The 26,240-nt window shown below is 43.0% G+C and overlaps 1 protein-coding gene across 1 annotated transcript in view; it reads left to right on the top strand.

The window, feature by feature from the left end:
• The window catches only part of CLOCK (clock circadian regulator), a 47,651-nt gene that overhangs the window by 17,338 nt on the left and 4,073 nt on the right, over positions 1 to 26,240 (top strand). Inside the window, exons 8-20 of the mRNA XM_018575707.1 lie at positions 751 to 864; positions 2,491 to 2,609; positions 4,758 to 4,840; positions 5,552 to 5,658; positions 9,197 to 9,344; positions 10,672 to 10,747; positions 10,936 to 11,080; positions 11,737 to 11,828; positions 12,615 to 12,704; positions 13,994 to 14,152; positions 15,114 to 15,317; positions 18,822 to 19,024; positions 21,574 to 21,829. Of these exons, the coding sequence (XP_018431209.1) occupies positions 751 to 864; positions 2,491 to 2,609; positions 4,758 to 4,840; positions 5,552 to 5,658; positions 9,197 to 9,344; positions 10,672 to 10,747; positions 10,936 to 11,080; positions 11,737 to 11,828; positions 12,615 to 12,704; positions 13,994 to 14,152; positions 15,114 to 15,317; positions 18,822 to 19,024; positions 21,574 to 21,829 (1,796 nt within the window). The remainder of the gene's footprint in view (positions 1 to 750; positions 865 to 2,490; positions 2,610 to 4,757; positions 4,841 to 5,551; positions 5,659 to 9,196; positions 9,345 to 10,671; positions 10,748 to 10,935; positions 11,081 to 11,736; positions 11,829 to 12,614; positions 12,705 to 13,993; positions 14,153 to 15,113; positions 15,318 to 18,821; positions 19,025 to 21,573; positions 21,830 to 26,240) is intronic.

The raw sequence follows: 26,240 nt of genomic DNA, 5'->3' as shown, positions 1-26,240 counted from the left end.
GGGATTAGAATGGGGGGGGGGGTGTATTATGTGTGCGGGGGGATTTGAATGGGGGGGGAGTCCCCTATATTTCAGGTGCGATTAGGGATTCCTTTGTCACAAACTTGCGTTTTCCTGCAGTAGGAATCCCTAATCTGGCATTTACATGCAGCAACTGTCACCCATTCAAGTTAATGATCAGGTGACAGCCGCTGCATGTACACGCCTGCATACAGCATGTAATCGTATGTGATATGATTACATGCAGTTACAAAAACAATCGCTATCCCTGGATACACAATTGTGTATTCAGGGATAGTGATTAATTCCTAACTGCATGTAATCCTTTCACATATGATTTACATGCGGTGTGCAGGCGTTTAAATGCAGCAGTTGTCACCCGATCATTTGAATCGGTGACAGTTGCCGCTTGTAACGTGCATACATTAAAACTGGTACCGTATATAGTAGCGGCCCCCACAGGACTAAAAAATGTGTCCTGTTGCCCCCGACTAAATTGAGTTTGAGACCCCTGTTCTAGATGGATATTGTTATTAGGGGTGGGATATAACTTATGGAATTTCAGTATAGAAATCCATATTTATTTTTAGTTTTTGGCCATAGATGCCCTTTAATTTGGCATTTTTATTCTGTGGAGCTAGACAATAAATGATATTTCTTTACTCCAAACCTGTTTTATAACTACCACGTTGGGAATCCTCAGCTGTTACTATGTTATATCATTTGAATGATGAATCTTGCTTATTTCAGCAAAAAACGAACTTGAATTCTGTTGCCACGTGTTGCGGGGAACAGTTGACCCAAAGGAACCTGCTACATATGAATATGTCAAATGCATTGGAAATTTCAAATCTTTAAATAATGGTAAGTTACACAGTTCCTGGATGAATTGGCAGTACAGCTATTGTGCTTTCTAAATGCATCGTTTGTGGGCTGCTTCATTAAGGGCTTGTTCATACCATGTCTGGACCAGTGCAGCATGCACTATTTGTTTCTGGAATGCACCAAAATGCATGTAAATGCATACACACTGGAACACAGCTGAAAGCCCATTTTAACACATCGGACCGTGGCTAAAATGCACTGCGTTTGCAGATCTGCTCCAAATCTGGTCCAGACATGGTGTGAGCATAGCCTTAGGCAGACTCGGGGGCAAAGCATAGTAACGTAGAGTAACCAGCCTGATTCCAGTCGATGGTTGTAGCAGCAGATAGATTATTCCTAATTGTTTTTTATGGGGAATTTCTCTTTGCTTGCACCATTGTTTGCATTTTTTTTCCAATAAGCCCCCTATATTCCCCTGTCAACAGTATTCCTTCAATCTGTTCATCTTAACTGGAAATTACCGCAGTGTCTGGGTAAATGTTTAGCATGTATATTGCTGTACATTTTTAAAACCCAACTCCAGCAAAAACATTTGTTTTGGATACAGAATTAGGACCTTTTATAGGTTTTTTGCTGTCTGTTCAGGTGATTTCCCTTTACCTACTGTGATAGTGGGGTCACAGGGGAAGGAATTGATCGAAAATCTGTTTCTCAGTGGGGACAGAGCATTAAAAATGATTTTCTTGATAGTAAAGTGGTGAAAGGATTAAACCTTAGTGAGTTATCTGTGTCCCTGTGATCCCAATTCTCTTCATTTCTTGTGTTGATATCACATGGATAAAAAGTAGGGGAGAATCTCCCCGGTGTAGTCACAGACAGCAACATAAACCTGATAGACTGATAGTTCTCCATTTTGGTCGAAACCACAAAAACGTGTGGGCTGGAATTTGGCACAAAGTGTTCAGGTTGTTTGCAGGGTATTGATATGTGGAATGTATAGGAAACACTATTGAACACAAGTGCATTTGAGCCAGGGCTTTTCAGAACAATGCACTAAACATGGGTGAGTTGCCTTGTTTATCTAGCCAAGAAACAACTGACTCTTTCACAGATCTAATATTTGGATTGGAAGTTTCACTCCTTTGGTGGCAAAAAGGGCCACTCACACCTGACGAGTTTAAAATACACATATTGTGCAAATACATACAGTGCAGAAAACGTACCAGTATTATTGGAAGCATTTCTGGTTATCTCTTTTTTACTTTGCTTGCTCAGGTCATGTGTCAATCCAGCCAGTTGAGGAATTCAGAGATGTGAAGACAGGTCACTAAAACTCCAAAATGCAAAGAATATATTGTTTGTTGCAAATAACGTCACATAGGTAAAAATTGCCAATGTTTTGGGGCCACAGAGTGACGCCTTGAGGAAGGGACCCTGTGCGCCCCCAAAACATTTGGCAACAATGTGACGTTATTTGAAAAAATATTTTCTGCGCATTTTGGAGTGCTGGTGACCTACCTTTTAGATCTCGGAGGTTCTGCAAAGCGCCATCGGTGGTGGCCACTTCGAGCACCTATCTTATCTACACTGGTCACAATGCTGTATGGTGTGCAGCAGGCATTTTCAACAAGTTGAGGAATTCAGACATTCTTTGTTTGTTTCCAGTGCCCAGTTCTACACACAATGGATTTGATGCTGCATTACAGAGGTCTCTCAGGCCTGCATATGAAGAGAGAGTCTGCTTTGTAGCAACTGTAAGATTAGCTACACCTCAGTTTATTAAGGTAAAAACTGTATATTGTAATCATTGGTATTAACACGACACCACACCTCTGTGGACTTTGTGTGTATGTGGAATAGATTTAAAGCAGAACTAAAGTTTCTTTTTGTCATTGTAATTCAATTTGTATGTGCATATATACTTGCAAATCTGTGTTACCTTTTGCATTATCCATATTCCTTCTTGCGTAGTCTATTCTTCAGCATAAGTGGGAGGTAATGAAGGAGTGCTCCCATCTGAGGAAAGTGATGTAATCGTTGCCTCACAGGAAGTTCTCCGTTCATTGAAGGACACAGTGGAGATCTTGAATCTCTGACCATTAGGATTAGTAATCTAGGCCGCAGCCTTGGAGCTGAAAGCCGCAGCCGCCATATTTGCTGTGTGCCTCTGCCCTTCCCTGATGTCATCTCCCAGCCTCTGTAGATTCCTGTGCACGCTGGAGAAGACGGTACCTGCTCCTGGGGATCAGAGCAGACTGCCGTGTTGTCTGCACAGTTTTCAACTATTGTCATTATGGATTAGTTGGTTGGATCCCCTAGCTCTCTCCTCCATGCTCGGAGGAGGGCACAGCAAGCAGTGGGTGGGTGCAATAGCCAGCCTGCTATTGGCTATTGCAATTTGAAATGGCCAATTGCAGGCTGGGTATTGCACCCGCCCACTACCTGCTGTATTTACATTCAGCTGCCATCTGTGGAATCTTGCCACTGCCATCTGTCATTCCCTGGCTGAAGCTATTCAAGTGCCAGGTGCTTACAATAGAATTATTAAAACAATAATATAAAAGGTGGAAAAAAAGTCATCTTCGATTTCGGCCTGACAAATTCTGCTGCGCGAGGTGCGTTGCAGTGCCATTTATTTCAGTGCCACCCCAAATGTGCCTCCCACTGACAGTGTGATTGCCTGCACTGGAACGCACTACCACAATGCTGTGCGTTCCAGTGCAAAAAAAATTGTGCATGCAGCTTTATTCTGAAGTAAACTCTGTAAGACTGCATTTGTGCATTTTATTTTAAATTAAGGATGGTATTTATACTTTTTTTTCTTTTAATCCGATTTATCGAAAAAATAATCGGCCAACTAATCGATTATGAAAATAATCATTAGTTGCAGCCCTAGTGTGCATGCATGTATTTTTAAAAATTTCCTATTTGAGTATTTGCATTTTAAAAAACACTTAGGTTCTTCTTTCCGGTTTTAAGAAGGGTGTGCTGTGCTTGAAGGAAGACCTTTTCTCCACACCACTATACACCAACTAAGTTTCTTAGTTCTCTGTAGGATCAATTCTTTTTATCATTTGGGCAGATGGGCTTGTAATAGTGCAATTCTATCCCTAGCGAATCCTTCTCTTTTTTTGTCATTTGTTTCTGGACTCTTCTGTGCACTGATAACTTCTGCCCCTTATGCAAATATGGGAGTATAATGACATTCTAAGAGGCAGGTGTGGTCATGAAAAATAGGTCAAGTAGCCATAGAGAATCCCAGGTCCTGAATTGTGCCCGGAAAAGCCACAAGACACATACTCTAAAATTTATAAAGGGTGTCGTAAACACTCTTTAGCGTTCTGGTTTGTTTCCACATGACAAATATTGCGCTTGCGTCAGATACATGTACGTGAATTTGTCATATGTAGGCCATCACTGAGGCCATGGACACTCTGTCCTCTGTAAAGCTCAGTAGCGCTGGGCTAAAAAAAAAAGACAGGCTCAGCTTTACTCTGCTCTCTCTTGGCCACTACACCTGTCATACAGGCAGGCGCAACGGGCAAGAAGTTTTGCTATCGCGCAGTTGGAGCCTGATGGGGATTCTGAAAGACTAGGTCCACCTACCTTGTGATGGACTATAGTCAAATCTCATAACTTTACTTTCTGTGTACAATTTTCACATGTTGTGTTATATAAAGTTATATTTCAGTCTTTGGGTGTTTGCTCTGTTTATATTACATATATTACATATATTATATATATTACACTAAAACCAAAGTATTGGCTTTAGAAAGGAGCCAAGACCCATGTGCTGACCCTTAGCCCCTGGTTGTGATTGGCTGTATTCATAACAATGAGTACTTGTATTGTAGTTTCCTATAAGATACATCTCTGCTGCATATTGTTACACAAATATGTTGGTCATATCAGTGCTGTATGTAATCTACCAGGAAATGTGCACTGTCGAGGAGCCTAATGAGGAGTTTACATCCAGACACAGCCTAGAATGGAAGTTTCTCTTCTTGGACCACAGGTCAGTGCTGATGTTTGTTTGTTGGTTCCTTTTAATGGTACTTCCTTGCAGCTAGGCATAAATCATTGCAGTCTCTAGTACATTGCCAGTGGACAGAAAAAGCAGTATTCTTCCAATAAGCCAGACCACAGCTGGAGATTGAATGGATTTTATGTTTCTATTTTCGTCTGCAGCTTTCTTTTTATAATCGTAACCTACAAACAAAACTTGATTGCAGAGAAGTGGCTCTTGACACAGCTAGTATGTGTGTGTGTCCATGTGCAGTGGATGAGAGCCTTCATGTTCTATTAGCAATGTGTGTTATGGGGCTCTTAGCTGGTTCTCTTACCTATTCTGAGTAGTAAAAAATAATCCTCATGGAGCATTAAGTCTGCATTTTGTGCTGAAGTGAGTGATTTTATTGATGCGCTTTTTCAGCGTTTCTTCATGTGATTTATTATATGATCATCTATGAATGGTATATTTGAAATGTGTTCAATGTTGTAGAGTACAGCAGCTTGAAATATGCACGTTTACTGCTGACCGCTAAGAAGATATATATACAGTATTTCTACAACCTGCTTTATAGTAAAATCTAAATAAGAAAGCATACCTCTTGGGGGTGGGGGGCCGTCAGCTGTAGAGTTATATTGTGGAGGTTCGTATTCATGCATTAAAGATTGCTGATTATTGGATTAAATATTTTCTTTTAATTGATCATCTGTTTTTTAGGGCTCCTCCTATAATAGGATATCTACCTTTTGAAGTGCTGGGTACTTCTGGATATGACTATTACCATGTGGATGATCTGGAGAATCTTGCAAAATGCCATGAACATTGTAGGTGACCTTTTACAGCTACAGTTCTAACTAGAAGCAATTATGATTGTAAGGAATACAGGGAAACATGTACCTTATACAGACTGTTCCTTGTAGGTCTCAGTGAACTACAAATTAACATGATTTTACTACATGCAAACAAAACACTAGTATAGAAAACCTACATGTGTTTATGAACACTTGCTTATTCCCCTTCATATTTTAATCTCGCTAGACTAGAATTTATCACATGAACCCTGGTTTTCTCGTCCATTGAAGGTGGCAGAGAATATTATACTATCGGGTTATATAGCCGCCTACAGGAGGTTTGGACACTGACAAAATCTGAAGGCCAGCTCAGAATAAACCCTCTTCTACCCAGCATGCTTGAGTTTTTGCTAGCATCCTAATGGGATAGACTTTTTTTCTTCAGCCTTTTACATTGTGATTATAGGGTCTACATCATTGGAGTTCCCTTAACTCCATTGGGTGAGACAGAGTCCCCTGCCTTGTCATCAGGGGCCTCTACTGCAATCACATGACAAATTAACCAATTTCCTTATGGATGCTGAGTGCAGAGGCGCTCTAAGCAAAGGCTCCCTGTGGCCCTAGAAGATATCTAGCCACTGGTTGCATTGACCATCTCTTAGTCAAACTCACTCCCCACAGTCTCTCTCTGATGAGATTGTTTGTTTTTAGGAGCTGCTGTCTCCAGCCTTGGTTATTTTAGAGCCTTTACGGTTGCAAAGGCCTTTCTACTACACCCATTATTCAAGGTTTTCCTCTATGCAGATTGCTTTGGCTTCTGTTATCCTGTACAACCTTTTGGAGTTGTGTCGCATCTTGGCCACCACTCCTATCCCTCTGAGAAATCTTCTTCCCTTGGAGTATGTAAGGTCATAAGTGTTGACCACTGACCTGCATAAAATTGAAATGAACTTTGGTGGCCCTCCATTCTAACAAGATTTCCAATCCTCAGTGTTGCCTATTCACACCTGGTATGCTCAATGGGGTTTGGGCTCGTAGTCCGTTCTAGTTCCTTTTCTTGGAATCCGTATTGGATGCCAAGAAATTGGGATACATTTTGGGATACTCAGACAACCTTCTGTGAAGAGAGCAGTCACCGTGAGTTTGAGCAGACCGTTTCTTGAAGGGCTATAGGCCTGCACGATCCTGCCAGGTCTTGCTTGGTTTTGGTGTTTAAAATTGCCCATCCCCTGTAGGCAATGCTAACCAGTATAGCTCTTTGGTGGAGGAGTCCACAGCATGGTTACCCTCAGACCCCTTGTCATGAGACGGGGCGTTACCCATCTCTTCAGTTTTGCCGGGTGATCAGGGGCACCTCCCGTTCTACCATCTCTTCTCGGTGCATCTCAGCCCCTTATGCTGTCATGGGTCTAGTTCCTGAGTAGTCTTTCGGTGTCTGTCTTTTGAAGGATAATGTTCCTAGAATGATCATTCATCTTCCCCATCAGACATCTACCAAGGTATTTTCTACTCATCTCCAGGGAGTTTCTCCCATTGGGGAATTTTCATCTCTGGGGCTTTCTCTAGCGTTTAGATTTGGGCACTGCTAGATACCATCTAGCTACTGCTCTCTTTTCAGTCAAGAAGGAACAGGAGTCTTGTCTGCATCAGAAGAGGTAGTCTGATTCTGGTTGTGGATGTACCGTGGGTCCCACCCTTACCCAGTCTAATCCCCCTGGGGACGATCCCTGGAAACCAGTTATTCCCAACTGGGTGCACCTCAGAACCGGTGTTGCAGGTGAAGGACATTGGAGGAAGGCTCTGTGTTTCTGCAGTTTTATAAAGAAGGCCCTTCTGGTACTGTTCCCTGTCCTAAGTAGAATTAAACTCTCCTTTGTTTTTGCATAGCAGGTAGTGGATGTATGCAAAAACATTTGAAAAAATAAAAAAGTTACCAGAAGGTAAAAACGTACCTGTGGCTCCGCTGCTCGCTCCCGTCTGAAGATCTAAAGCTTCATCCTGCACTGTCGCTCGAGATGAGGCGGGTGCATGTGCAGTAGAGATCTTCAGCGGGGAGAAGAGGAGAGGCATAGTGGAGGGGAATGCACGAAGCCAGGAGCATGCATTTCGGACAGACACTGTGGGACAGGAAGAGACCGCAGTCTGTGGTGGATCAGAGACCAGCGTCAGCGCTGGAGGGATTACTGAATACAAGTGGAAGGAAGAAGATGATCGGATCAAGAGGCATCACTTAAGGTAAGTCTTTAAAGCAGCATGGGCGGGGAGGAAAACATTTGTGACTATTATGTCACTTTAATGCGAGCGAATATTCTTTGCTGCCCTGATGAGACTCCTGTTGGATAGATGCTGATACGCTGTTAGATTTGGGGAGTCTGAAGCATTCTTAGTCCTGCCACTCTTAGGGCTCATCCCAGAGGTGCTTCTTGTGTACTGGTGAATGTGTCTAGCTTCATCCTTAGCTCCATCAGGGTCGTAACCCATCTTACCAGTTTATGGTTAGGCTCTAGTTCTCATTTCCTGCATACCCATGTTGAGGTATTTCCCGTGCACCTTACCACTTGTGTCATGCTGACTTGGTTGGATTGAATCCTGGATTCTCTTCTGTACTTAGGATTCATTTTCACACCCTTTGCAGGTTGTAGTTTCTAGTCCGTTTCAGGGTTCTTCCCTGGCAAGTCTTACCTTGGCAAGGGACAATATCTGTGCTGACAATATCTCAAGGTACGCAGTTATTATTTTTTTCTTTGAGGGGTCAGGTGTGTGAAGGCCTAGGGCTACTTACCTAGACCAGCTGGTCTTGCCCTTAAAAGGATTTTTTCCTGGGTCCCTTGTCCCTTACTTTACCCGTTCCCACTCAGGACTTGTTTCCTTCCTTGTTAGCCATGTTTGTTTCTTGGAATTTTTTCCTTCCCTTAACAGAAATGTGTTATTTTCTGGGCTGTTATCCTGGACTGGCCTTTGAACTTTGTTTACCTGTGTCCAATCCTCCTGCAGGAGGCAGTTTAACCTGAAAGTATATTGCTTCCTGTGTCCCTCAGTAGACTCCTAGAAAAGTGTTTTAGGGTGAGTACAAATCCTATTTTAATAGCCTTAAAGTAGAAGTATTAGGAGAGCAATGTATACTCTTACCAATACTTAGAGCCGGTCTTAGACACTGCAGCGGTCACAGGCCAGCTTTATATATACCGAGAGATGAGCGTTCATGCAACCGCTGATCACTCAGCTCACTGTCTCCTACCTGCAGAGAGCAGTGACTGTCAGTGATTGCCATCTCCTCTCTCTGTTCCTCCAGCACTCATTGGAGGGACAGACGGGGTAGGGGGGCGGGAACAGCATTGTCAGGATCCTTCCCGGCTGCAGCGTGGCTCTGTGCTTTCAATATATAGCGGGCATTAGCCTGCTATATGCTGACTTTAGGTCACGGGATTACATTAGTAAAGCCAAAAGCAAATACAGGAGTGTAAAGTAAACCAAACTTCTGGAAAATATAAATGGCTAAGGTTATTTGGCCTGTAGGTCCTCCTGAATGTACTGCTTGGTAATGCTGATGATCTATTGATTTTTTCTTTAGTGATGCAGTATGGAAAAGGCAAATCTTGTTACTATCGTTTCCTCACAAAAGGGCAGCAATGGATATGGCTACAGACTCGATACTACATCACCTATCATCAGTGGAATTCTAGGCCAGAGTTTATTGTTTGTACACACACTGTAGTAAGGTAATTGCACTTAATTTTTTGTTCACAAGCTTGGTCTATGCAGGCTAAATTTTAAAATTGTGCATTGTCACATAGGTGCTTGCTGTATGTCTGGGCTCTGAGGGCACCATCTCCAGTCCATTGTATAAATTGCTATTTCATTCATGCAAACTTTTGTGTAGATATTAGAGGTCCGAAATAGAAATGTAAAAACCGAAATGAAACTGAAATAGAAAAAATTGTCTCCCTGATATTTCCCTTTTAAAATAGAAAAAGAGATTGATGACTCTGTTCTCAATCTCTTTTTCTGTATCCCCTGTTATCAATGAACAGGAATCCTCTATACTGAGTGTTCCTGTTCATTGATAACTTGAGAACAGAGTATGTTTACTATATCCATAATTATGAATGAACAGGAGTGGATATAGATCACTCACTTTCATTCATAATTGAGGATATAGTAACCATACCATGTCCTCAATTATTTACAAACAGCAATCACTGATCGCTGAGTGTATGTAGCCTGCTCTCCTCTCTGACACACGCTGTCACAGGAGGCTGAGTGAGCGGTGCGAGAGGAGAGCCCAGCCTCCTGTGACAGCGCTGTGTCCGCCCCCACACCGCTCTGCCGCACTGTGATAGGCGGCCGAGCAGTGTGGGAGGAGATACACCGGCCGCTCACAGCGCTCTTGTCCCGCAGCGCTCGGACGGCTGTCACTTTCTCTCCTCCACGCTGGGGCACGGAACAGCGCCCAGCGGGGAAGAAAGAAATCACGGATGTGCCGGCAGGAAAATGGCACTTTCGGCCGATATATCAGTGCATCCCTGGTAGATATTATTTTAATTTTTTTATGTGTTTTGTGCAGATATTTTAATTTTTTTTTTAAATGCCATTAAACGTACATACAGTTATACACTATGTTGATGCCAACACTGCCTGAGACACACTGCCTCTCCCTATGCACTTATAAACATCATGTGATTCAGTGTAAACAAGTGAGGATATATTTTCTTAATGGCATTTTTGAAGATAATAATGTGTTTCTCATGTAGGTATGTTTGTAGCGGTATGAATAATATACTGTATCGTGACATCACAATTACATAAATGTATGTGGAACATACACGCCTTACTAACATTTGGTTTGGTTTAGACTTTATTTCTTGTTAATATTTGTAACATTAATATTAAATGTATGCATACATAGATTCATAAATAGCTGGCAACAGAGGCCTTGCAATATATACTCCAAAGTGCAGAATCTTTTTTTTTTGCATTGTATGTTTAAAAAAACCAACCTGTTATTATAATTGCTCTAAATGCTGAAGGGGTGATGTGTTTTTGCAGTTATGCAGAGGTTGGTGCAGTGAGAAGGCGAGAATTGGGTATAGAAGATTCACCACCTGCCATCATCTCAGATAAAGTGAGTCTCTCTTGTTTTACATATCAGAAACACCACTGATGACTGGGCAGTAACCTTGTTTTTTAATGTTTCTTGCTGTGATATTACATTTGTCATAATATTGTGTCTTTTTTTTTTTTTTTAAAGACTGTTACCCTGTGAAAAAGTGTTAACATGACTTACAAATTGGAAATACTTATTAATTTCAGAACCAAGACTCTGTCTCAGACAATCGCATACATAAGGACAGCCTAAAGGATGTTTTGGAAAGGTTCGATGACAGCAGGACACCGTCACCATCATCTAAGAGTTCCATCAAGTCATCGTCTCACACAGCTGTGTCTGATCCATCATGTGAGTAGCTTCAGAGGGCCCTTTGAGCTTGCAGGCAGTACCTAGTTTTGTGTCTTATTGGGCCTGTTAGCATAATGTGTGTTTGCTGTATTGCCCACCCCTCAGTTGGACTAATTCTGCAAGTTCTGAAGTTGGAAGACTTCCGGGTGTCCCTCAATAGATGGGAATGAAAATATGATTTTTGTTCTCACCGTAAAGTTTTTTTTTTGCTGTCAGTTGAGGGACACAGGTCCCGCGCCTCTGTGTTTATGATCATGCTCTCGGTACTGCTTTGCTACAAAACTAAGGCATGCTGGTAGTTGGAGGGTTTTCCTGTGCTACTACAGTATTTTTGTTGGCCAGTGTCAAATCTTCCTGTAGGCAGGAGTGTAACCAGAAGCTGAAAGACTTCCTGTGTCCTTTAATGGACTCAAAGAAAAAGGTGTTATTTACAGCATCATTGTGAGAAGCAGATGTTGAAATATGTAGCCTTTAAAAATGAATCACCATTCCCTTTTATATCTAGAATTTACCTTGTTTTCATTCCATTGAGAATCTCTTATTGACCTGAATTGGGACTTGCATACATTGTTTAAAAACATTGAAGAATCACTTTTTAGTTCCAGAAATTGTGCTTTTTAAATGTTGCTGTAATGCACTAATATATATTTTAACAGCGACCCCTACTAAGATTCCAACTGATACCAGCACCCCTCCACGACAAGCTTTATCTGGTTTGGACAAGAGGAGGTCATCAATTAGCAGTCAGGTAAGCAACCCTAAAGTGTGACTTTTTTTTCTTCTCTGTTTTACCATCAAACATATAAAATATACGTTTTTTAATCTTATTTATTTCGTTGCATTGGAAAATTGTAACTGTCTAATGAGGAATATGATTTAAAAAAAACGTATTGTTAATAGAAACTCATAAATGTTTGTCCACCTAAATTGATATTTCAAGTAAACTGGTGGGTTGAGTCATTGGTTAGCTTCTTATATATCTTGGATTAGTGCTCAGTGTTCCTGGCTCTGTCTCTGTCCCTGTTCACATGCCTTTTGTTGCATTGTCCATATTATAAACATTCACATCAGGGAGAATGGGTTATCATCACAGTGACTTTGGGAGATGTGAAGATCTTGTCACTGGATTCCTGGAGATGTTATAACAAACCATTAGGTAATTTTACTCTCGAGCATCTATTAAAAAACTGAAATATTAGGAGGGCCATACATCTGGCGCTCGGTTCCCCCATCCACACTAAACAGAGCGGATGGGGAAAACTCCCCTGTTGGGCCAGCGCCTGTGGCTGTCAGAACACCCGAACAGTGACCAGCTGTCAATTTTTGGCCGAGCTCCTTCAACAAAAGTCTATTGAAAATCAACTGTAGTTAAGTATAGTTGTACCTGCAGAGACTCTCACTGCTCGAAAATCGGCTGAGTCAACAGGACTTTGTCAAACTTTTAGCAGTGTATGGCGAGCTTTAGTCTTGGATGCATTGTCTCGTTTTTATTATACAAATGTTCCGAATAACAGCAGTAATTTGTTTTTTGCAGTCAATGAGCTCTCAGTCCCTTAACCAGTCGTTAACACAGCCAATACAGAAGCAGCAAGCTACTGCCATCTTACAGCCTGGGATGACACAAGTGAGTATTATGGGCACTTTGTTGTATTGCTAGTTTTATCTGTTTACTTGAATAGGTCTCAGTGAGCTTAACTCCTTAAGGACGGAGGCAATTGTCCAAGTTCTGAATGTAAACACAACATAGAATTCGAGCTATATGTCTGTTCAACCATAATTTATATTTAGTGCACCCACACTTATTATATATTGTTTTTTAGAGGACAAATAGGGCAAATATTTATAAATGAACTGTAATGATATGGGAATAAAATCTATCCAATTAGGGGAAATGAAGACATTTTCATTTTTTTCCAAACATGCACAACACATTTTATTGGGAATATCATAATACTAAAACGTTTTATTGCAATAAAACACCCATAATTGTATTCTACAATGTCAGTCCTGAAGGGGTTAATTTTTTTTAAATAAATAAAAATGGGTAATGTTTAATAATTAAAAAAGAAATGCAAAAACTGATCAGCGCTGAAGGGGTTAATTAAAAACCACAAAAACATTGCTAAAAATAATTACAATTAACAAAAAAATAAACAACACAATGCAGCACAATAAATCTGAACAGTATTATTGTATTGATCAGAGTGTTCAATTATAAAACTGATCAGCAATTATGGGGTTTATTTTAAATTGTATTTTTTTATGTTTTTTTTTTTTTTTTTCTATTACTTTTGGAACACTTTGTAGCACTTGGACACTTTGTAGCACTGATCTACTTCTCTCGCCTCATATCACACTGAGGAGAGAGAGAGTCATTGGCTGTTACAATGTATCACTGATCACAGTGGCTGCTCGTCACTGTGATCATGTGAGCCGAATTGGAGATTGTCTGAGAAGCCAGTTAAGTCCCTGCATCGGATCCCGCTGGGCAAGTATAACGGAGAGGTGGGGGGGGGGAGGACACAGAAGGGCTTAGAAGGTAGGATGCGCCATGCCATCCTAACGTCTTTAAAGCCCATGCCTCCAGGATGATATGGAACGTCCTAATGTCGAGGAGAGGTTAAACCACAGCACATTTACTGTCCTACTACATCTCCATGCATTACCTAGGTTTAGACAAACATTGGAGCCTGTCCTAGCACTTGCACATGTCTCTGCATCTTAATATACTATGCTTGTCTTGTGTATTTATTTAGCACCAGTCTCATGTATTTTTAACGGTCTTTGCTGCCTCAAGTAAGTTGGCTTCCCTAATGCGTTTTGATAGTAAGATTGCTGGTTTTACTAACTAAGCTAAGTGCGTGAAGGGTCTGGTTCATTTTTAAACAATTGGTATATTTTTCTTAACTGCAGCCCATTTTTCAGTTCACGGCACAGTTTGGAGCCATGAAGCACTTAAAGGACCAGCTGGAGCAAAGAACACGCATGATAGAAGAGAATATTCACCGACAACAGGAGGAGCTGCGAAAAATTCAGGAACAGCTGCAGATGGTCCACGGGCAAGGCTTCCAGGTGAACAGCAGTGCTAGATACTTGGTCTTCACCTTTTGACATTTTTTTATGACTCCTACCACACTATCTCATAGGCAGACATCAGCTGCATTTTACCTATAAGGGTGCAGACTCCAGGCTTGAATGCCTAATCCCAATCCATCATTTACCAGTTTTATTAAAATAAACCAAACTGTGTCATATAGCCTTTGATGACTCGACAACTACATCGATTTTCTACTGGCTCTCATAAACACAGGCCTGGTAGTTATGGTCATCAGGTAAAGAGAAGTGTTGACTGTAAAAAGTGGATAGGAGCGTTGGTTTACTCTGAAGAAAAATCCAATATCTTTTCAGAAAGGCTTTTTTTTTTGCATACGTTTTTCAGTGACCACTTATTCATGGAGACATACAATGAAAGCCGAGCATGCCTACCATGGGTCAAAGAAAAATCATTAGCAAAGATTTAAAGTGGCCTCATAGGATAAAGAAGAATCAAAGTAAGTCTACACAGTCGCTTAGGGTTTAAGTCACTTGATTTGTTGCTGAAGCCCCCGACATTTCTAAGCAAGTTTTGTTTTTTAGAGAAAGGCCACTCAAACACCAAGGACTGCTTTGTTCAGGCATAGAGGCAGTATGTGTTTGCCCCATGCCTGGGAATACCAAGTATTTCTGGGGGCCATGGCATTGTATACAAGTGGCGAGGTAGGAGTAAGAGAAGGCAATGTATGGGGTGCAGTAGCAGGCTTAGCTTGTTTTGTTTCCCTACAGATAACCAAAAATAAATAATCTGAATCGGATTACCTTTAATTTGTTAGAGGTAATCACACCAAAATTGCCTGTTACGATGTACATGATTGAACACTGGGGGCAAGAGCACCTCCATCCATAACTGGTGTGGTTAAGGAATATTATAGTGCAATGTATTGTATTTTTATATGCAGTATTTGATTCCATATTAGAATGTTTTGTTTTTCTGAAGATGTTTTTGCAGCAGCCTACGCCTAGTCTAAATTTTGGGCCGGTGCAGACATCCTCTGGAAATGGCTCCAACATGCAGCAACTGCCACAGTTTGCCATGCAGGGTCAGGTGGTGCAAACCAACCAGCTGCAGGGAGGCCTGAACACCAGCCACATGGGAGGCCCCCACATGCTGCAGCAGCAGCCTCTACAGAACACCAGCCAGGTAAGATTACATTGTTGTCCTTGTGATTTACATATTCTTTTTTTCTAAAATGATTTCCTTGTCCTAAATTTGCTTCCAGACAAAAACAAAGGGTTGGGTACCAGTAGCCTTATATTCATAAGTATTTTGGGATAACATTTTAGAAATGGTCACAAAATACTCAAGGTAATGGGAATTTAACAAAATTAAACTTGTCCTCCAAGTTGTCCTCATGGAGGAGAAGGTTGCCCTACCCATATATGATTTTCTGTCTTGCCACACTGAGGAATAGTGCAGCTGATCTCCACTTGGTTTTATAATGACAGCTTTTACATATACACTCATGGTATATTGAACAATAAGTCTGATTTGCATGAGAAAAAGATGTCTTCGGGTTTTGCACGGCAGTCTATTTATCAGAGTTGTCTGTACAAGCCTTTCCTTAAAACGGCTTCTATGTTGCAGTTGGCAGAGTGCTTTCCTTGTAGACTTTAAAAAGGCAATAACTCCAGGTAACAAGTGAAAACCTTAATTTTATGAGATTAAATGTACACTTTATGTTGCTTGCCTGGACTACTACCATAGAAACCTGATTCTGTGCTGTAGTATTTGTCTGTCTGTCTGAGTTCCAGTCCTGTATTTTCACATTGGTTAGCAACATGTTTTAAGCACTGAGGTGGGCAAATGAACTACAAAAAGGCCTAGATGAAAACTGAAGTCCTGGGCAAGTGAGCCAAACCAGAAAGGAGAAATGTTCTGTACATACCAGAATTCTTCATGCACCACGGAAACAGAGGTCAAATACTTTTTTCCAAGACACGACTTAGCTGAAAGCAGGCTTGATAACACCTATGCAAAACTACATTATTGTGGTTATTCATTTAGCAGTGACATTCTTTCACAAACTGAGTGCTGTATATTGGGGTAGTTTAATTTTGTTTTTTCAGCTTTTAATCCATTTTTACAATTTGGTGCTTTTGGATCGGGTAAAATCACATGCTGTCTTCTATTTCATTACACATGTCATGTCTTGTAACAAATTTTGTTTGGGACAATGCAGATTTTTGGCACATGGCATGGGAATGCTCCAATGTAGACTGAATATAGAAGTTATAAACTCTGTCTATATTCTTTACTATTGTGTCATGACATCATCTTTTTGGTATCCTGGAAGAAGAAATATGAAGTATACATATTTAAAGAAGTATTGTTTCTGGGTAGATCATCGGTTGCATTAAATTGGATTGCACCATCCATAGGATTGTTGGAAAGTTTGCAAATGGATGGATCCCATAGGAGAGAGTGTTCATGAAAAATGGAGGATATTCAATATAATCCAGAAGATATTGGGGTGTGGCATGTCTCCCCCCAAAAAATTAAAAGAATATTCTCATGCATCCTGTCCAGAAATTGCTGCAAACCCTTCACCCTTTATAGTTTTTTAAAAAAATCTGTATACACACACGTTTTCTTTTTAAGTGTCTTTCTAAGTGTGTTCCTCATAACGATGTGACACTGCTCTCTCCAGCATTCTCCTGTGAGTCCAGGGCGGCCTGACGACACACCTTCAGGAGCAGGTGCTTGACATCCTGGGCTAATGGGAAGTGGGTTAAATGACCCTGGGTGTCATTCAGCCTGGAAAACAGACAGGCGCTGGATCACAGCAGGGAGTCTGTTGGGAGGATTTGGGGATGGTGCTGAAAATAGGATGAGTATTGTGGTCTGAGCAACTTTTTATTTTATCAAAGGTCTAGGCAATGGGATTTATTTTCATAACTGAAGTTGGGCTTTAAAATGCACCTTTTAATGAGCGAAATAAGTTAACTGTCATTTCTGAGCTAATTCTAAGTCACACATCCTGGACAAGCATGCACCAAATTAAAGAAGGGGAAGATTAGAACTCTGGAGCTCTATACTTGTTCTGGGTTGGTGTCTTAGAAAGCCAAAGCATCAGCATGCTAGCCAGGATACTAGAATTGATAGAAGATAAGATCAGCATTTTTCTCTTACGGTGGGAATAATTTAACTACTGTGACATATTATGCATCTGATTATTCCATTCTATACCTTCTGCTAGACCAAAGTTTTGGAAGTTATATACTGTATTAACAAAAGTATTGGGACGCCTGCCTTTACACGCACATGAACTTTAATGGCATCCCAGTCTTAGTCCGTAGGGTTCAATATTGAGTTAGCCCACCTTTACAGCTATAACAGCTTCAACTCTTCTGGGAAGGCGTCCACAAGGTTTAGGAGTGTGTCTATGGGAATGTTTGACCATTCTTCCAGAAGCGCATTTGTGAGGTCAGGCACTGATGTTGGACGAGAAGGTCTGGCTAGTGGTCTCTGCTGTAATTCATCCCAAAGGTGTTCTATCGGGTTGAGGGTTGAGGTCAGGACTCTGTGCAGGCCAGTCAAGTTCCTCCGCCCCAAACTCACTCATCCATGTCTTTTATGGACCTTGCTTTGTGCACTGGTGCGCAGTCATGTTGGAGCAGGAAGAGGTCATCCCCAAACTGTTCCCGGGGAGTTGGGAACTTGAAGTTGTCCAAAATGTCTTGGTATGCTGATGCCTTAAGAGTTCCCTTCACTGGAACTAAGGGGCTAAGCCCAGGCCCTGAAAAGCAACCCCACACCATAATCCCCCCTCCACTAAACTTTACACTTGGCACAATGCAGTCAGGCAAGAACAGTTCTCCTGGCAACCGCCAAACCCAGGTACGTCTATCGGATTGCCAGACAGAGGAGCGTGATTCGTCACTCCAGAGAACACGTCTCCACTTCTCTAGAGTTCAGTGGCGGCGTGCTTTACACAACTGCATCTGACGCTTTGCATTGCACTTGGTGATGTAAGGCTTGGATGCAGCTGCTCGGCCATGGAAACCCATTCCATGAAGCTCTCTACGCACTGTTGTTGTGCCAATCTGAAGGCCACACCAAGTTTGGAGGTCTGTAGGTGCTGACTGCATACAATTGGCGACTTCTGCGCACTGTGCGCTTCAGCATGCGCTGACCCTGCTCTGTCATTTTACGTGGCCTACCACTTCGTGGCTGAGTTGCCATTGTTGCCAGTTGCTTCCACTTTCTTATAATACCACTAACAGTTGACCGTGGAATATTTAGTAGCAAGGACATTTCACGGATGGACTTATTGCACAGGTGGCAACCTATCACGGTACCACACTTGAATTCACTGAGCTCCTGAGAGCGACTCATTCTTTCACAAATCTTTGTAGAAGCGTCTGAATGCCTCGGTGCTTGATTTTATACACCTGCGGCCATGGAGGGGATTGGAACACCTGAATCCAATGATTTGGAGGGGTGTCTCAATACTTTTGGCAATATAGTGTATATTGGCATAAGTCATTTTATGAACCATAAATGTTTTTGTTGTAAAGATAGCGATTGTTGAATTGTACTGCAACATATTCCACTGTTGTATTATTCACAGTAAAAACGTTTGACTAATGCATGTTTATTTACATAATATACATAAAGTAAAAAGAATTGTGTATTGTGTTCCAGCAGGGACAGCAGAACATGCATGGTGGGCACTCTCAGCAGACATCTATGCCCAGCCAGCCACCGGGATCACTAGCTGCTCCTCTCTACAACACCATGGTGATCTCACAGCCATCTACTGCTAACATGGTACAAATGCCATCGAACAGGCAACAAACTAACCAAGGGGCTGCTGTTACCACATTTTCCCAGGACAGGCAAATCAGGTAATTATGAAAAAACGAGATACAATGAAATGAAATGTGCCATTTGATTTCCTTATGTGATTTACTTTCAGTTGAAAAGTTAATACCGGCTTCTTCATCTAATGCCGCATGGCTAAAGGATATTACTATGCTGCCTTTTTAGAGTATATGTTGTACCTCAGACATTGAGATTACTTCCATATGAATGCACTGAGTGAGCAGGGGCTCTTTTCTTCATCCCCCAAAAAATGAGTAATGAACAGAAAAATATCCTGCTGTATAGACTAGTACTGCTGGAGGAGGATTGTGTTTTTTTTCCTGCAACTGCAGTATATGTGAGGTTGTGGGGTTGCTGAAGTTTAAAATGAGCCATTTGGTGCTCGTTTCCTTTTCTCTTTAGTTCCTCTTAAAAAAAAAAAAGAAAAGAAATGTAGGATGTAACGTGCAGCCTTTGTGGTCAGCTTTATGTTACATTCACAGAGATGCAGCTAGAAAAGCTAAATGCTATTTGCTTATAAAAGCCCACTGCACTAGTCTTCTCTGTGGGGAAGGTTTGATATATGTAAGCATTAAATAAGACCCTGACAAGCTAACAATAACTCTCCATAAATCGCATCATTACACTGAGCTCAAATACCTCTTTTGGCCTTGCGGTCACATGACGTTGCCTATGGACTTCTGCACCTTACTGCCCTGTAGTTGGGCAGAGATTAGTTTTAATTTGTGACAAAGCTCTAAGCTGTACCATTATATGGAAGAACACATCTCTGGCATCTCTCTAGACATGCATTATCTTCCCTGTGTGGTGCAGACTTTAGCTGTGCAATCTGCTGATTTAGTTCTATCAGACCTGCTTCTACAACAGATTCCACAGCAAATACCTCAAACACCCAGGGACCAGGAGGGAGGAACATGTACATCTAAAGGGTTGTTGGGGATGTGTACTTTCATATAATGCCCCGGCATAGAGCAGAGAATGGTTTCTGCCAGGGAAAACTGAAACATTACAGTGAGAGTCACAATGCTGTAGGAGGAGGTTTGGCTGAAATAGCATTGAGACTCTGAATAAGGAAGTAGAAAGAAAAAAAAAGGATCAAGCAAGTATTTACTATCTAAGAATATCATAATGAAAGAAATGTTGAGCACACGGTAAGAGCAATTTAGTGCCAATGACACACACATGTTTTGGATTCTTTAATCTGCTCAAACACTTTACAATCTGAATGTGAGGTAGGGGAAATAGAAAAAATACACAAAAATAATATACATTTGCAGGGAAACGTACACAGTTTAAGTTGATGTTTTAGTGTAAGCAAATATGAAGAGGGGGAGGGGCATTGTGATGAAATAACATTGTGTTTCCCTACTTTTATATATTGTATTATACTGATCTTTAAATACAGATGGGATTATAATCGGGGGAATAGTTCTATAGGCTGACGTATGACTTAAAGAATCTTGGTTAGACGTTATGCTAAAGCAAAGCATAGCTTTACCTATGGTCTGAAAGGGAGTTTGTCACTTGAGAAATATGAAGACTACCATTGCTAACCTCCTTCTGAAAATACTTATTGCCTTGTGGTAATGCTGATTAGGGCTGCAACAACTAATCGATTAGGAGAATAGTTGGCAACCATTCTCATTATTGGTTGGTTGGGGAGGGAGAGATATTTTTTATTTTTTTTAATGCAACCAATCGATTAGTTGAACCAATAATCGTCCACTAATCAATTATGAAAACAATAGTTAGCTGCAGCCCTAAGGCCCCACTAAGCGGATTGCTGCACGATTTTGCGTTTTTTTTTTTGCCGCACGATATCACGAGAAGTCGTTGGCCAATTATTTTCAATGAAGCTGTCTTAATGTACAGCTCCATGTCTCCCGTCGCTCCTACAGGACCCTTTTTTCGGCGGATTTTGCGTGATTTTTCTATTTTTCTTATGCAGCCCAACGGTGAAGGTGGCGCTACCGTCGCTGGAACGTCGCGCTATCCCAGCCGCGCGAATCCGCTCCAATAGGTATGTCGCTTAGTGTGAATGGGGCCTAATGCTGATCCAATGCTGATTCAGTGGCTACAAGTCAGTGAGAAGTGAAAACTCCTGATTGACATACTTGCTCTGGGTTAGGGATTCAAAAGGTTTTATAACCAAAGTCTCAGCATGACAGCCAGGGAACTAATATTTTCAGAAGATCAGCAATGGCACCCTGTCATATTTCTCTAATGACAAGTTTCCTTTTATCCATCACATTGGGGGGAATTTATCAAAACTGGAGCAAACAATCTGGAGCAGTTGTCCATGGCAACCAATCAGCATCTCTCTTCAGTTTGCTCAGGTAAGAGTTGAAAATGAGAGAGAGAAGCTGATTGGCTGCAGTTCAAATCTGTTCCAAAAATAGTCTGCTCCAGTTTTGATAAATTCCCCCCATTATACTTGGAGAAATTATCTCCAATCTGTTCCCTGTGTCCTTCAATGAACGGAGAGAAAAGGATTTTACGGTGAGTACCAAAATCCTATTTTCTTGGTGTTTCACATTTATTTTAATACCTCAGTAAAATATGTGTCTTGCAGGTTTTCCCAAGCTCAGCAAATAGTGACTAAACTGGTGACCACGCCAGTGGCTTGTGGGGCGGTTATGGTCCCCAGTACCATGTTTATGGGCCCAGTGGTAACTGCATACCCAACATTTGCTACCCAGCAGCAGCAAGCACCACAGACCATTTCCATTACTCCTCAGCAGCAGAACCAGCAAGACCAGCAGCAGCTCCCATCTGTTCAGCAGCAAGCTCAAGCACAACTTGGACAGCAGCCACAACAGTTCTTGCAGGTAGAAATACTAGTAGAATTTATTGTTACGAAACCAGAAAAAAAGGGTTTGACCCCTCAAACAGCTACAATGTGTAGATTTATATCCTTGTAGGATATACCCATACCTGGCAGAAAACCTTAATGAAAGTCGTTTCTTTTCCCAGACATCATGCAGCATGACCACAGTGCTGCAGTTCCAACCCAAGATCACTGATCATTGCAGTCGCGGGAAAGATTGTTTTAAAGCTGAACTTAGGCAGATATAAAAATACAAATGAATGCAGTTATGTATTTAAAAAATCATAAGGGGCCCATTCACATTCCCATTGTATTCCTAGATGCTTTTTGAAATGAAGAATGGGATACATTTATAAAGCAAGAATAGAAAGACTGTTAGCAGTTTACAAGAAATGTTAAATCCAGAAAGCAGTGATGGAAGCTCGGCTCCATCCAAAATGATATTTCAGGTTTGAATAAAGTGAGAAAAGATAAGAACGTCTGTCAAGGATTACAATTCCGCTTCTCGGTCAGCCAGACCAATGTCCCCAAACTGAGTTGTTTCTCTCCTCAGGTACCTCCTTAACCCCTTCAGGTGTGGCTCTTTCCTACCTATCTATACAGGACTTTTTCTGCCACGTCTGAATTTATGGGGAACTGTTAGCCCTGTTAGAGTCCTTAGACCATAGGGGTTGCATGTGAGCGGGTGCCCCCCACTTGTCAAACTGGAGGAATGTCTGTTGGCCATCTAGTCCCAGGATATTTTAGATGCTTATTTTAGAGCATCACATCCAGGGGCTATGAAATTGATTTTTTTATCTTTGCCTCCACTGCGCTTCATGCTGTCAAATTTGCTGACATCTCTGCATGGGCGGGCAGACCTTTATGTTGCTATGGGTCCTAAGGTGCTAAGGACCCATAGCTATTGTCTGGGTAGAGGGAACGTCCCAGGGTTTCTATTCAAATGTGTTCACCATCCCCAAGGCGAAAGGAGGCATTTGTCCCATGCTGGAGCTAAAGATTCTAAACAGATTCCTTTGGGTTAAAAGTTTCCATATGGAATCTGCCCAGTCATTGCTTCCCTTAATCTTGGAGAGTTTCTGTACATCAAGAATGCTCTTTCCGACACATTATTGCCACCTGTGTTCTGCTGTGGGCACATAACATTTCCTATTTGTTGTCCTTTCTTTTGGCCTGTCCACTGCACCCCAAGTCTTCACCAAGGTGCTAGCTCCTGTTCTCCCTCTGCTTCTCTCTCAGGGTTTCACCATTTTAGGATACCTGGATCAGCTCCTGCAGAGCGAACAGTCAGCTCAGGCTCTGAGCTAACAGAGATTCGGTTGGATTCATCTCATCGCTGGGAGTATTTGGGCCTAATCTTGAACATAGCCCTATCCAGAACTTTCCGACAAGCTCCAGACTATCTGTTTCCACGTTCAGGCCCTGCAGTCAAGAAGCCGCCTAATCATTCTCTTGGTTCGACCCAAGGAAATTCCATCCCAGGAAGTTCCTTTGAGACGAATACTGTTTTTTTCCACCAGCCTTAGCCTTAAGTGCCTTCAATGGTCAAATCTCCACCTCCAGTGGTCCTTTATCAGAGACCACTCTCCTCTTACTCTTTAGTGAAGGTCTTTCTGCAGGATTTTGCTCTTTGTTCCTCCTGTACACTCCACTATGACTCTGTGGCATCTCATCCTAGTCCTGTTGGTATTTTAGAGTCTTTAAACCTATTAGCCATATCCTTCTGTTTACCCTTGCAAAGGCTGTCTTCGTTGTGCAATCACTTCTGCAAAGCATCTTTTCTTTTTTTTTTTCAATTCTTTATTGACTGAGAAAAAAGTCATATACAAAAAAAAAAACATTGTATGTGATTACAGAGTATGGGCATAGATTCCACAGAACTCGTAATAAAACGGATTACTCCGCATCAAGGTAACATAACCCGACTGAAAAATAAAACACATCCGAATAATCATGCTTAGTACAGCTAAACAGCTTAGTACAGTCGTAGGTGCGTCAACCGTCCCATTCAGCCGTAACAGTTCTGTACATGAAGGCTCTACGACTAAGTACTATTCTCGAGATAAGACAATGTCTCTTGGTTGAAGAAAAGGTAATAGCAGAAAAAAGTGGGAAAGGGTGCAGAGGGTCGGGTCCCGGCCGTGTCCCACGACATCCACCAGGGTCCAGGCGTCCACAAAAGTCGAGCGCCCCCTTAATCATTCCCGGGGCTTACAAACCCTCCAAGTTCCTCATGGCAACCCCTGGGACAGGGTCCCGGTCAAACCGGCTTGTGAAGGTGGAGGGGAGTCCCGGGCAGAGATTCTATAGCACAGCCATGGGCTCCAGGTGGCATTAAAGCGAGCCTCCGTGTTTTTTAGCGTGGCAGTTAGGTCCTCAAGTTTATATATATCTTGGACTTTGGAGAGCCATAAGCGGACTGAGGGTGGGAGGGGATCCCGCCATCTCAGTAGGTAAGGCAGGGGAGGAGGTATGGGAAGAAGAAGTAGGGGGGGGGGGGGAGGGGGGCAGAAGCCCAGGAAGGAAACAAGGGAGTAGAGAGAAGCCAAGAAACACAACACACGTTATGTAAAGGATAGTACTAGTCGGGTAATCTAAATTGTAGGTGCAAAAAACCCCCTTTCTAAACGATCGTGGGAAACCTATGTGGGGGTGGGAACCCGCTAGGGTAACTGCACAGAAAGAAACCTTTATAAGGCCAGGAGATATTCCCCAAAGCATAAGGGTCATTGCTACATAACCCTCATTCAGCATGTAAGCATACACAATCTGGAGCCATAGGAACAGGAAATTAGTTAACACACAAAAGAGGTCACTTCCGCGGCATGGTGTAGAGCAGCTTAAATAAAACATGGGCGGGTAAGCCCGCGTGTGGTGCATAAGCAGTTTACTCACGGTTCGGCGAGGGGGTGTCCCCATACGGTCCGTCTGACCCCCCCCCCCTGCCCATACAGCGGAGGGAAATAACCAGGGGGGGGGAGAGAAATCCCAGTCAGCGGGCCCCACCGGTACACGAGCCCCCGTCGAAGGCCACAAGCCAGGTGTCCAGGGCAGCCTGAAAACAAACAGAGGAAAGTGATAACGGGTGTATAACAAATTCACAGGCAACATTAGCAATATCAACAACCGACATCAGCTAGTAGGCCCAACCCTCCCCCCGTCTGTAAGTGGGATCGGAGGGGTGTTCGTATGCTGCGACGGCTCGGAATCTCAGGGATCCCCTCCCTGAGCCCGTCCCCATCAGGATGAAGACCTGAGGACAGTTGCGGGTGAGTGTTATAAACGGTGGTCGGGAAGGGGTCCAGTTGGAGCCAAGGTAAGGGTCCAGTCTCCACGGCTCATCCTCCGGTGGGACCCGGGCCAATAGATGGGTTAGGGCTCACTCCAAGTCGGGTCCGAGCGTGGAGAAGGTCTCCTTGCAGGACGTCTGCAGCCTCGCAGGGGTGCCGAAGCAGACCGTGGCATGGGTCCCATCGAGGAGGAGGGACCATGAGGGAAATCCAACCAGCTTGGTATCGCCACTGCATCCGTTCCCAGAAAGTTGAACAGGTCTGGAAGCTGATCCGGAGCATGGAGGGCAAAGGAAGAACCATTTAGTTGGATAATGAGATGAAAAGGATGGCCTCATCGATACGTCGCTCCCACCGCTCGGAGCATATCCAAGAGTGGTTTCAGGATCCGTCTCATCCGCAGTGTGTGGCGAGAGAGGTCCGGCATCACCTGGATCTGCGCACCATCAAACTCGACTGGGCCCTTGTTCCACGCTGCCCGCAGTATGGATTCCTTGACCGTAAAGAAATGCACCCTGCATAGGACGTCACGAGGGGCACCAGATGGCTGGGCACGGTAGGTCTGGATTCTATGGACCCGGTCCAGTTCGAGTGGGTCAGTAGGAGGCTTTTCCAGCAGAAGGTTCAGGACCGTGGTCACAATGGAGCGGAGATCCGCGCCAGAGGATGCCTCCGGGACACCCTTCAGGCGCAGATTGTTCCGTCGGCTCCTGTTTTCTGCATCGTCCTGGTGCAGGAATAGTGTGGTCAGGCGCTGCTGGGTCTCGCCATGGACACCCTCCAAAGCGGTAATACGCTGTGCCAGCTGAGACGTAGACTGCTCTACAGTGGTGACCTGGGCTTCTAGGCTGGTGACCCGCTGCTGCACAGCATGTACCTCCTGCCGCAGCGCTGCCACGATTTTCGTGGCCATGTCATCCAGATCCCGCTTCGTCGGGAGCTGCTGGAGGTAGTGTCTCCAGTCGTCGGGCTCGCCCATAGCCGAGGGCGCTGTAGGCCCGGAGGCCTCCGGGCCCAGGGAGCACTCATCATCAGGGAAGCGGGGCGTGAGGATGGGGGACGAGGGACACCCCGGCCGGGATGCCGTCTCCCCCGCGGCCAGTGTCTGTGGTACCTGACCTG

This window comes from Nanorana parkeri, unplaced genomic scaffold (assembly GCF_000935625.1).
Source record: "Nanorana parkeri isolate BGI_ZX_2015 unplaced genomic scaffold, ASM93562v1 scaffold54, whole genome shotgun sequence".
NCBI classification, from domain to species: Eukaryota; Metazoa; Chordata; class Amphibia; order Anura; family Dicroglossidae; genus Nanorana; species Nanorana parkeri.
This window is presented reverse-complemented; position numbering and strand designations above follow the sequence as displayed.